This window comes from Schistocerca gregaria, chromosome 7, assembly GCF_023897955.1.
Source record: "Schistocerca gregaria isolate iqSchGreg1 chromosome 7, iqSchGreg1.2, whole genome shotgun sequence".
Taxonomy (NCBI): Eukaryota; Metazoa; Arthropoda; class Insecta; order Orthoptera; family Acrididae; genus Schistocerca; species Schistocerca gregaria.
The window spans coordinates 192,346,328-192,359,304 of record NC_064926.1 but is presented as its reverse complement, the minus strand read 5'-3'; the positions used below and the strand labels follow the sequence as shown (position 1 = coordinate 192,359,304).

Below are 12,977 nucleotides of genomic sequence, written 5' to 3'. Positions count from 1 at the left end.
GATAGAGCACTGAAAGACCTGAGTCGAAAAAAGGCCCCGGGAATAGACAACATTTCAGAAGAACTACTGACGGCCTTTGGAAAGCCGGTCCTGACAAAACTCTACCATCTGGTGAGCAATATGTATGAGACAGGTGAAATAACCCTCAGACTTCAAGAAGAACATAATAATTCCAATCACAAATTAAGCAGGGGTTGACAGATGTGAAAATTACCGAACTATCAGTTCAATGAGCCACGGCTGCAAGATACCAACACGAACTCTTTACAGGCAAACGGAAAAACTGGTTGAAGCCGACCTCGGAGAAAATCAGTTTGGATTCCGTAGAAATGTTGGAACACGTGAGGCTATACTGACTCTATGACTTATCTTAGAAGAAAGATTAAGGAAAGGCAAACCTACATTTCTAGCATTTGTAGACTGAGAGAAAGCTTGTGACAGTGTTGACTGGAATACTATCCCCGATGTTATTCAATCTGTATATTGAGCAAGCAGTAAAGGAAACAAAAGAAAAATTCGGAGTAGGTATTAAAATCCATGGAGAAGAAATAAAAACTTTGACATTCGCCATTGATTTTGTAATTCTGTCAGAGACAGCAAAGGACCTGGAAGAGCAGCTGAACGGAATTGACAGTGTCTTGACAGTAGGATGTAAGATGAACATCAATAAAAGCAAAATGAACATAATGGAATGTAGTTGAATTAGGTTGGGTAATGTTGAGGGAATTAGATTAGGAAATGAGACACCTGAAGTAGTAAAGTAGTTTTGTTATTTGGGGAGCAAAATAACTGATGATGGTCGAAGAGAAATTTGTTAACATCGAGTATAGTGTCAGGAAGTCGTTTCTGAAAGTATTTGTATGGGGTGTAGCCATGTATGGAAGTGAAACATGGTCAATAAATAGTTTGGACAAGAAGAGAATAGAAGCTTTAGTCATGTGGTGCTATGGAAGAAGGCTGAAGATTATATGGCTAGATCACATATTGTATTGAATAGAATTGGGGAGAAGAGGAGTTTGTGGCACAACTTGACAAGAAGAAGGGACCGGTTGGTAGGACATGTTCTGAGGCATCAAGGGATCACAAATATAGCATTGGGGGGCAGCGTGAAGGGTAAAAATCGTAGAGGGAGACCAAGAGATGAATACACTAAACAGATTCAGAAAAATGTAGGTTGCAGTAAGTACTGGGAGATGATGAAGCTTGCACAGGATAGAGTAGCATGGAGAGCTGCATCCAACCAGTCTCCGGACTGAAGACCACAACAACATGGGGCCACATAGGAACATAGTGTTAAGGGCAGGAAAGGAGGCCAATTTGCACTGCTGGGGGACCTCATTGAAATGTGAAAGTGGCCTTGCCTGTGGCAATTGAGTGTGCAGGGTGCAGTTGTCTGCAAGTTATGGCTCACATGATCACCATCATTTACAAAAGGTAATGAATCAGTCAAGAAGGCTAGGAGAGTATTTCTCCTATAAAGAGCAGATAAACAGTTGTTAACAGTTCACTTAGTCAATGAATTGACTTTGTTTAGTTCCAAAATGATGCCCATAGAGGAATCTGGGCAAAGTTAAACAGATTGTAAATCATGCTCTGGAGAAGAATATGCCTAGCAAGTGGATTAAGAATAGAAAAATCCATCGTCATTTAGCAGTGAAATTCCAAAAATGATGAGTAAGCAAAGGCTGTTGATTTTCGGTTCAAAAGAGAGTGCACAAATGAGGACGGGCACAGGTTAGTAGAGGTGTTTGCATCTGTGCTTTGTGCAAAGCATACAACTACTACCACTGTCATACCTTAACAAAAGATCTGGCTGAGCCCCAGAGAAAATCCAGGTCCTATGTATAATTGCTAAGTGGGTATAGGGCTTCCATTCAGTCACTCATTGACAAAGTTTTAAATTTTGCATTTATAAAATAGTTCACTTCAGAGAATCGCGTAAACATACCATCTTTTGACCATCAGACTGACTCATTTATAGATGACATAGTACTAAGCATCCCTAGTGTAGAGAAACAACTGAAGAAGTTGAAAACAGATAAATCATCATGTCCCAATGAGATTCCAGTTCGATTGTATAAAGAGTACTCCATGGCACCGGCCCCTTACTTAGCTTGCATCTGTCAAGGAATTTCTCACTTAGTGTGCAGTCCCAAGCAACAGGAAAAAAGTGCAGATGACTCTTGCATAGAGGAAAGGTAAAAGAAGGGACCTACAAAATTACAGACCAATATCCGTAACATTGGTTTGCTGTAGAATCTGGAGCATATCCTTATTTCCAGTATAATGAATTTTCTTGAGACTGTGAAGCTTATGTCCATGAATCAGTATGGTTTTAGAAAGTGTAACTCGTGAAAAACTCAGCTTGCCCTTTTCTCATGTGGTACAGTGGAAACTATGTTTAAAGGGAAACAGGCAGATTCCATACTGTTAGAGATGGTGCCCCCCTGCAGAGACTTAATGAGGGTACGAGCATAGGGAATAGGCTCCCAGATTAGTGAATGGCTCAAGATTTCTTAAGTAATAGAATCCAGTATGTTGTCCTCAATGGTGAACATTCATCAGAGAAAAGTGTATTGTCAGGAGTGCCCCAGGGAAGTGTGATATGAGTGCTATATACAGAAATAATATAGCAGGCATGATGGACAGGAATCTACAGTTGTTTTCTAATGATGCTGTGTACAGGAAGATGCTGAAGGTGAGTGACTGTAGGAAGATACAAGATGACTTAGACAAAATTTCTAGTTGGTGTGTTTAATGGCAGGTAGCTCTGAGTGTAGAAAAATTTAAGTTAATGTGGATGAGTAGGAAAAACAAATTCATAATATTCAGATACAGGACTAATGTTGTCCTACTTGACACAGTATGTCATCTAAATATCTGTGTAACATAGCAGTGCGATATGAAATGATACTAGCAAGGGGGGGGGGGGGGGGTGTTATGGTAGAGGAAGTGAAAGTCAACTTTGGTTTATTTCTTAATTTTAGGAAAGAGTGGTTCATGTGCAATGGACACTGAATATAGGACACTAGTGCGACCTATTCTTGAGTATTGCTCGAGCATTTTGGATCCATACCAGGTTGGATTAAAGAAAGACATTGAAGAAATTCAGTGGCAGGCTCCTAGGTTTGTTACCGGTAGGTTCAAACAACATGCAAATGCTATGGAGATGTATCATGAACTCAAATAGAAATCCCTGGAGGGAAAGCAACATTATTTTTAAGGAACAGTATTGAGAAAATTTAGAGAACTGGCATTTGAAGTTGACTGCAGAATGATTCTACTGCTGCCAACATACATTTCATGTAAGGGCCATAAAATGATATATGAGAATTTAAGGCTTGTAGAGACACACTAGACATTTTTCCCTCATTCTGTTTGAGAATGGAACAGGAAAGGAAATTACTAGTGATGGTGCAGGGTAAACCCCCTCCCCCCTACACACCGTATGGTAGCTTGCAGCTATGTCTGTAGATGTACCATCTGGAGCACCAGGAACTGTCAGTGTGGCGATCACTGTTGTGGCTTCCCTTGCCATGGCAAGAGAGAGATGTGTGCTGAGTTGTGCACCCTGTGACAATGCTGGATACAGGAATGGTGCTCCTCATCTTTACAAACAAGTCCAATTCTGCATGCAGCATCACAACATGTGGAGGGTCTGCCGAGAACAAAAAATGCCAGTATTCATTTGACTTCATTATATGGGCCCACCACCTGGTTTGATGGTATGGGGCGCCATTGAGTGCAGAACATAATCACCTCTGGTTCACATAACTGGTAATTTGGACAAGAGTGTCTACATTTGTGCTTTGAGGTTAGTATATGTGCACTGTCCAGATAACATAAGACCACATATTACTGTTCTGACTACCTCAATACAAAGTGTGTTTGACTCTTGCTTTGGCCACCACTTTCTCCAGATCATTCAGTGACTGAAGACATAAAATCTAAGGGTCTCTGAGAAAATGCCATGCCATCACATGTCAGCCACTAGCATTGATGAACTCTTAAATTAAGAGTTTAAGCAGCATGGTGTGACATACCCTTGTCTGTCATGCAAGCTCACTTCGACTTGATCCCCATCCATTTTAGAGCTATTGTTGTTGTTGTCATAAGTAGCATCTCTTGTACCAAATTTCACACATTGCATAATCTGAAATCACCACCAAGTTTGATCATTTACTCTTCCTACTATGCACAATGATTTAAATTTCCATTGTTTGCTATTTGTCTGTTAGTTAGAATTTTAACAGACAGCAGTGTATTGTTCGCTTTATTTTTTTATTGCAAATTATTTTGTGAATATTCTAGAGGAAATAGTCAATGAAGATATGTTCCACACTAATGTTTCGCTGATACAGTAGTGATTGAACTGGAAGTGGAGGTCAGTTTGTCTTTGGATCATCAGTAAATGCAAAATTAAAATAGCACAGATAATAGATTGTAAAGGGCCTAATACTTTGTCCACAGATTGCTGTATGTTGAAATACTCCATTGCAAATACTGAATCACGGCAAGTAATATTTGTAAATAATATATTAGTATGACTGAGAATCACTCAAATTATATGAAAATTTTTGCATCTGCAATTTCATAGGTTTGTAGGTCAGTGTTAAGAAATTCTGCTGTGGATGTTGTAATGTACTACCCAATTGCTGAATATTGCAGTACGTGAAATCACAAAAATATTACTTAGCTTCGAAATTACTATGTTAGTCTTCGGATTGATAAATACCGATGAAAAAAAAAAAATCACAACACCAAAACATATTTAATGTAAAGTAATGAAATTTCAGAAATATATTTGTGTAGATAACACATTTAAGTGATTAACATAGCATGACCACAGATTAATGAAAGCATGAGACAAGTCATTGCAAATGTGAAATGCTGGTACATTAATAACTGGTGTAACTGCCAGAATGTCAAATCCAAACATGCAAATGTTCATGCATTGTGTTGTGCAGGTGCCAAATGTCAGTTTGTGGGATGAACTTCCATACCTGTTGCACTTAGTCGGTCAGTATCGGGATGGTTAATGCTGTTTGTGGATGATGCAGTAGTTGTTGTATGATTGTGTCCCATATGTGCTCAGTTGGAGACAGACCTGATGACTGAGGAGGTCAAGACAACAAGTCAACACTCTGTAGAGCATGTTGGATTACAACAGTGGTATGTGGGTGAGTGTTATCCTGTTGGAAAACACCTTCTGGAATGCTGTTCATGAATGGCTGCACTATAGGTCAAATCACCAGGGTGACCTACAAATTTGCAGTCAGTGTGAATGGGATAACCACAAGAGTGCTCCTGCTGTCATATGATCATGTTCATCCCGCGATACAATGTTCGTCTGCCATTGTGATGCTGTGTTTAAAGATGCCAGGGACCCTGTTTACACAGCTTGCATCATACAGGAGTGGGTTTGTGAGGTTGAGGATGAATTGTTGAATTTCCCCTGACCACCACAGCCACCAAATCTCAGTATTAGTGAGTATTTGTGGTCTGCTTTGCGGAGAAGAGTGCATGATCATTGTTACCTGAATTTGCCACAATTTTGCTGGAGGAATGGTATAAGATTGCCTTGGAATCCAGACTTGTATTTATCCATCTCAAGACGACTGGAAGAAGCTGTTTGGGTTTGCAGGTTTCCTTCACCATACTAGGCATGGCAATGTATTGATTTTTGGTGTATCCATATTTTTGTCCACCCTTTTACATCTCGTCCATTAGTTATAAAATCATTTGCAATTAATTTTATTATACAGGAACAACTTTTTTAAAAGTTTTTAAATGATAAATAATTTAGTATTTCCATCAGTAATTAATGACATCATAAGCTTTTGTAAAATTTACTTTTTTATGATAGACATAAATTACTGATCATTCTGCGGACCATTTAATTCCTGTTTGAGCCCAATTTATTCTTACTCTTTTATTTTTTTTACATTGGACCTCTACACTTTGCTGTGCAAAATTTTGCGCTTGTAATGTGACTTAATACTCACACACACACACACACACACACACACACACACACACACACACACACACACACACACATTTTCATTCAGTTTCATGCAATCTGGACTTTTTAAGAAAATGTAAATTACACATTTATACACCATTGAACAATGACATATTCATTTTTTTAAAAAAAAAGTCGTACATCTTCTCATTTGTATCAGAAATGTTTTCACTACCTAATAGCACATTAAAACACCAAACTCTTGGAGAGACAAACTTTTGATTATGAAAAACCACAAATATCATGTACTACAGTAACACACTGTATTGTGCACTACATTAGTGCCTACCTGAGTCAGTGATATTTCAGTATGTTTGATCGCACTAACATTCACTTTTTTCACACACCTGTTCAGCATTTATCAAATTCTTGGCACCAAAACCACAACTATTTTTTATGACTTTACGGTTTTCCCACAAAGATCCGTTAGGTGGTCATTAATTACAGCTTCACTATACTTTGTATTGAGGCAAATTTATTCTTGCTCTCAATTTACCATATGACACTTTGTTGCCATAGTTCCATCAACAATGTAAAGTCCTTGTCAAGATGTGGGAACTGTTTACATGTACAACTGAAGATGAGACTAGAAACCTCAAAAATGATCATCTTACATTAAAACTGCAGACCATTTAATTGCTGTTTGAGCCTAATTTATTCTTACTCTCAACTTTTCAATTCATTTTTGTGTCTGTTCTGTACAGGACTTCATTTCTTCTCAGTTGTGTTGTGCACATGCATTTGTGTCTTAGCAGCCTGCTACCTTTTCAACTTACCATGTGGGTATCCAAAACCCCAAAATGTGGCATAGGTTTTTCTGTATTAATCATATTTTAGTTTCCAAATAAAATTCCGTTGTCATGTTAATACTTTAAAAGAGAAAGTAGTTAGTATTACTTACACCTATTAAGAACTGGAGGTGTGCAATTACTTTTGTGACAACAAGCTTTTGTTTCTGTTTTGCTCTCCTGATTTTCCTTCTGTTGAGTTTTAAATGCCTTAAAATATTTTATTATTTTTTTTCTATTTCAGCTATTTTCTATACAGATAATAAAGCATAAGAAACTAAAATTAAATCTTTTACATATTAGGTAACAAAAGTAAACATGAACCAAATGTGCAGAAAATGGTGTCTTTCTGAACCAGAGGTCCTTCATCTGGAAAAATGAGGGAGAATGATTGGAGGTAACAGGATTATTGATGGAATCTGAGGCAAAGGAGGCACATCAGACTAGAAATGTGGAGGGGGGGGGGAGGGGGAAGGGGATCTTGCACCACTTTGAAATGTCTTTAGTGTGTGACTGGATATTTGTTTATCTTTTTTAGGGTGTTTAATCAAATTACCTGTTGTTCAGTCCTGCAGAATCTCCATTACCTATAACCTTTTGACCTCATAATGTTTAACAATTAAAGAGTACATTTTCTCAGTTCTCTTTTCCTCTTACAGCAGTGGAAAGAACCTCCAATTCCAATTATTAGCATTTTTGTCACATTTTCTTTGATTTGTATGCAGTTTTCATCCAGTGTTTATATGATTATAGTTTTATTTTGGTGATAACTTTCCTTTGTGGAATACTAAAAAAACTGTTTTTGATTGTGATAGTCATAAAGTTTTTGGCTGTTTCCCTAATAACCATTTAGTACCTTTAGTTCCTCTTTCCATTTAGAACATGATCTGAATAAAGAAATTGATCGAATCAATAAGGAGAATGCAAGTATCAGACAAAAGCTGATTGAGTTTGAGAACAGACAAGCTCCATCAGGAAGAGAAGTGTCACCAGATGAAAGAAGTTCATCATCTGCAAGTGGTGGACCAACACACAGGATGGCTGCTGAAAGAGATGCCGCTAATTTGAGGGCGGATAATGTTTGGCGCACAGAACAGGAGCCACTTCGAAGCACAAAGTCTAATGGGGCAACTGAGTCAGAGTTGGCACAGGTAAGCAATGTTAATATATTTAAAAGAAATTAATTTAGTTGATAGAGAAGGGTAGCATACCAGTGAATTTTCCTTACAGCAGTGGCCATCATTCAAAGTACCAATGTCAGAGATCAAACTTTGGAAGCTGTCAACAATGATAGGAGGTATTTTCTGTGATTTCTTGGAGACCTTTGATTGTGTAAACCATCAAATTCTTTTGAAAAGGCAGATTTTTATGGTTTAGAAGGTACTGTCAGTTCATAGCTTCAATAATTTCTAAAGAATCAAAAGCTGAATGGCATGTCTGAACACATGTTTCATTTGAGTGGACACATTAAATTGTGGTGTTCCACAAGGCTCTATTTTAGGTCCACTGCTACTTCTAAATTTCATTAATGACATCCCACTTTGTTCTGATACAGTGAGTAACTGACAGAAAATAATCTTGAACAAACTGCAAAAAAAGTTTTCACTGTCAGCGTAAACATGTTTTCTTCAAACGGTCTCTTACTCAATGCTGATGAAACCAATTATATTAGGTTCCACACACCACAAAGAAACTGACATAAAGTGTTGAGATCAAATGACCCAGGAAGTTGAGGATACAAAATTCCAGGGTGCTTATAAAGACAGCAAAAGCAACTGGTCATCCCACATTCATCATCTTTTCAAGAGACTTAGCTCAGCAACTTTTGTACTATGGCTCATCGATTTAGTGGCTTTCATTCAGTGATATTGTCTGAGACTGGGGAGTTTGGGGGGGGGGCAACCTCTTGGGGAAAAGGGGGGGAAGAGAGGGGGGGGGGGGATTGCAAGCTATTAGAATAATGAGTGGTTTCCATCAAAGGCATTCTTGCGGGCACCTGTTTCGAAGGCTGGGAACTAGATTTGATTACATTTATGTCAGGACATCTGATTGAAACATATTGTGATGCAGCATTCTGTTTAAACCTGATTGTGTTGTTTCTCAAGAACAGTATAATATAAAATGTCTGTATCACATTTTTCATCTTTATTGTCTTCTCAAGTATATGCTAAGTTTGAACTTTTACCACTCTCATTTTATTTTGGGCACTATCATAGTCAACTGAAAATGTGGTTTTTGTAGCATTGGGGGGGCAGCGTGGAGGGTAAAAACCGTAGAGGGAGACCAAGAGACAAATACACTAAGCATATCCAGAAGGATGTAGGTTGCAGTAGGTAATGAGAGATGAAGAAGCTTGCACAGGACAGAGTAACATGGAGAGCTGCATCAAACCAGTCTCAGGACTGAAGACCACAACAAGAACAAGATAAGTCGTAGCGTCAGTATGGCCTCATGTGTTACAGATTTTCTGCGGAATCCAAACTGATCTTCCCCGAGGTCGGCTCCTACCAGTTTTTCCATTCATCTGTAAAGAATTCGCATTAGTATTTTGCAGCTGTGACTTATTAAACTGATAGTTCGGTAATTTTCACATCTGTCAACACCTGCTTTGTTTGGGATTGGAATTATTAAATTCTTCTTGAAGTTTGAGGGAATTTCGCCTGTCTCGTACATCTTTCTCACCAGATGGTACAGTTTTGTTAGGGCTAGCTCTCCCAAGGCTATCAGTAGTTCTAATGGAATGTTATCTACTCCTTGTAATGTACCCTCTTTCGTCCGGGGTGAAAATCAAATATCAAGCGACAAAATTTCAATTCATTTAAATGCTATTTCAAACCCTGAGATTATGATGATCAATTGACAACACCCCGCCAGCTTGGGTGATCTGTATCTACAACAGACGATGTTAAGCTTAATATTTAGACAAAAGAATGATACATCACAGAATACTAAAACTAATAAAATACCTTACCTTTAAATGCTGAGTTTGGTCTCATTGTCTTGATTCTCGCCATGGTGCGTTCCATCCATCTAACATTGTTAATATTAGGTCCGGGTCTTTGTGTGCTAATGAAAACTGGTACTCGCTTTTTGTTTTACTAATGATTCTTCATTTTTATTAATTTAACTTTTTCATAATAATTTCCATCTTCATATCACATACTATTTATAGATACTCTCTATATAAGACGACAGACTTCCTTCTGTACTCCCATCAACAGTCCACCTCACAAATTCATGCTCTCCCCACAACAGTCCAATTAACTCACTCCAGCAGTCACCTTAACAATGTCCGACTCTCTACCTTTCACACGCGAATGTCTTTGGCTCACACTGGTGCCAACATATTCTCCAGAAATAAACAAATAAAGTTCACATTATAGAATAATAAAATAAAAAAAGATTTGGGCAAAATTAAATACTACATACAATAATATTAAATTAAAGAAATCATAGAAATGAAATTGGAGCACTGACCCTGCAAGGGCAGATGTGACTAGAAGGGTGGTATCGCACTCTTCAGTAGTCCATTACATTACATCCTGGAGCCTTGTTTAGACTCAGGTCTTTCAGTGCTCAGCAAACTCTTCACGCAGTATCATATCTCCCATTTCATCTTCATCTATTTCCTCTTCCATTTCCATAAAATTGTCCTCAAGAACATCGCTCTTGTATAGACACACTATATACTACTTCCACCTTTCTGCTTTCCCTTCTTTGCTTAGAACTGGGTTTTCATCTGAGCTCTTGATATTCATGCAAGTGGTTCTCTTGTCTCCAAAGGTCTCTTCAATTTTCCTGTAGGCAGTATCTATCTTACCCCTAGAGATATGTGCCTCTGCATCCTTACATTTGACCTCTAGCCATCCCTGCTTAGCCGTTTTCATTTCCTGTCGATATCATTTTTGAGACACTTGTATTCCTTTTTTGCCTGCTTCAGTTATTGCATTTTTGTATTTTCTCCTTTCATCAGTTAAATTCAGTATCTCTTCTGCTACCCAAGGATTTCTATTAGCCATCGTCTATTTACCTACTTGATCCTCTGCTGCCTTCACTATTGCATCTCTCAAAGCTACCCATTCTTCTTCTACTGTATTTCTTTCCCCCATTCTTGTCAGTCATTCCCTAATGCTCTCCCAGAAACACTCTACAACGTCTGGTTCCGTCAGTTTATCTGGGTCCCATCTCCTCAAATTGCTAACATTTGCAGTTTCTTTTTTTTTAATCTACAGTTCATAATCAATAGATTGTGCTCAGAGTCCACATCTGCATCTGGAAATGTCTTACAATTTAAAGCCTGGTTCCTAAATCTCTGTCTTACCATTATATAATCTATCTGATACCTTTTAGTATCTCCAGTGTTCTTCCATGTATACAAACTTCTTTCATGATTCTTAAACCAAGTGTTAGCTATGATTAAGTTATGCTCTGTGCAAAATTCTACCAGGCAGCTTCCTCTTTCATTCTTTACCCCCATTCCATAGTCACCTACTACGTTTCCTTCTCTTCCTTTTCCTACTCTCGAATTTCAGTCACCCATGACTATTAAATTTTCATCTCCCTTCACTATCTGAATAATTTCTTTTATATCATCATACATTTCATCAATCTCTTCGTCATCTGTGGAGCTAGTTGGCATATAAACTTGTACTACTGTGGTAGGTGCGGGCTCACTATCTATCTTGGCCACAATAGTGCATTCACTATGCTGTTCGTAGTAGCTTACCCCCCGGGTTCGTATTTTATTTTGTATTTATTGATTATTAAACCTACTCCTGCATTACACCTATTTGATTTTGTTTTTATAACCCTGTATTCACCTGACCAGAAGTCTTGTTCCTCCTGCCATCAAACTTCACTAATTCCCACTATATCTAACTTTGACCTATCCATTTCCCTTTTTAAATTTTATAACCTACGTGCCCGATTAAGGGATCTGACATTCCACGCTCCAACCCGTAGAATGCCAGTTTTCTTTCTCCTGATAACAACGTCCTCCTGAGCAGTCCTTGCCCGGAGATCTGAATGGGGGACTATTTTACCTCCGGAATATTTTACTGTATATTGTAAGAAAACTGCAAGAAAAACAGCTCTGCAAATATATCCATGGAGGAAGTTTTTTGTGCAACATTTACAAGCTGAACTAAAGCTTTAACAAGCAACCTCCTGACATGTGAATTATTTGTCATCTGTAATACGTGTTGGGAGGTAATCCATGTCATAGCTAATGATGGTGATGGAGTGAGTGGGTTGACAGTGGAACAGGAAGGGGGGGGGGGGGGGAGAGAACGGTTAGAAGATAACAGAATTTATAGGCAGCCACCCACCTACAGTCATCTAAGTTTACCTTTGCAGACAAACTTGCTTGCAGGAATTTGAAAAGCAGCAGTGAAGAGTACTAAAGGTCAGGCATTGATGTGACTGCAGTGACAGTCAGTAGGATGTCACAGCTTCACTGATTTTCAGTCTTTTACATTAAAAAGTACAAAAAACTATAACACTATATTATTACTGATTTTTCTTGAAAATATTTATGAGAAAAGAACTTTACAGATAAATGAACAGGTTTAACAACTCAAAGTGTGATGTGCAAGGCCAGATCTTCTAAAACCTGACTCCTTAACTGATAAGTGTAGGTGCAGAAACAAATGGGTAATTATAGTCCTTGGGCTAATGCCACAGGTCTTCAGTGTTGCTCTGATTTTTCTTTTTTGGTTATTAACAGCCAATCAAGTTAAATACAGGGTGTCCCAAAATAATGTATACACTCTTTGAAACTGAACATTTCTTTAATGAAAGGGGGTCAGAAATACAGTTTTAGTGGTGTTGGGTGCCTCATGGTCCAGCTTAAGGTGGTAAATGTTCAAACTGGTGTCTGTCCATCGCAAACACTGTCGACAATGACTTACAACTAAGCAACATGCCAATTTTATTGTTTCCAATGGAACAGCGTCACAGGGTTACTCAATTTGCTCTCTAAGATCATCCATTGTGTGTGGTCTCGCAGCGCCAACTGTGTTCTTTAGAGTACCCTGTAGATAGAAGTCTAGAAGAGTTAAATCTGGAGATCGAATCGGATACTCCACACTCCCAAGTACAAGTCGCCTGTGACAGTGTTGTCAAAGAAGTACGGCCCAATTAACACTCTAAAAGACAGACCACAC

The 12,977-nt window shown here is 38.4% G+C and overlaps 1 protein-coding gene across 2 annotated transcripts in view; it reads left to right on the top strand.

Moving 5' to 3' along the window:
- Window positions 1-12,977, top strand: part of LOC126281309 (centrosomal protein of 135 kDa) — a 355,520-nt gene that overhangs the window by 100,003 nt on the left and 242,540 nt on the right. For both annotated transcript variants that reach the window (XM_049980149.1, XM_049980148.1), the window contains exon 8: window positions 7,693-7,964. In XM_049980149.1, coding sequence (XP_049836106.1) covers window positions 7,693-7,964 — 272 coding nt within the window. The remainder of the gene's footprint in view (window positions 1-7,692; window positions 7,965-12,977) is intronic.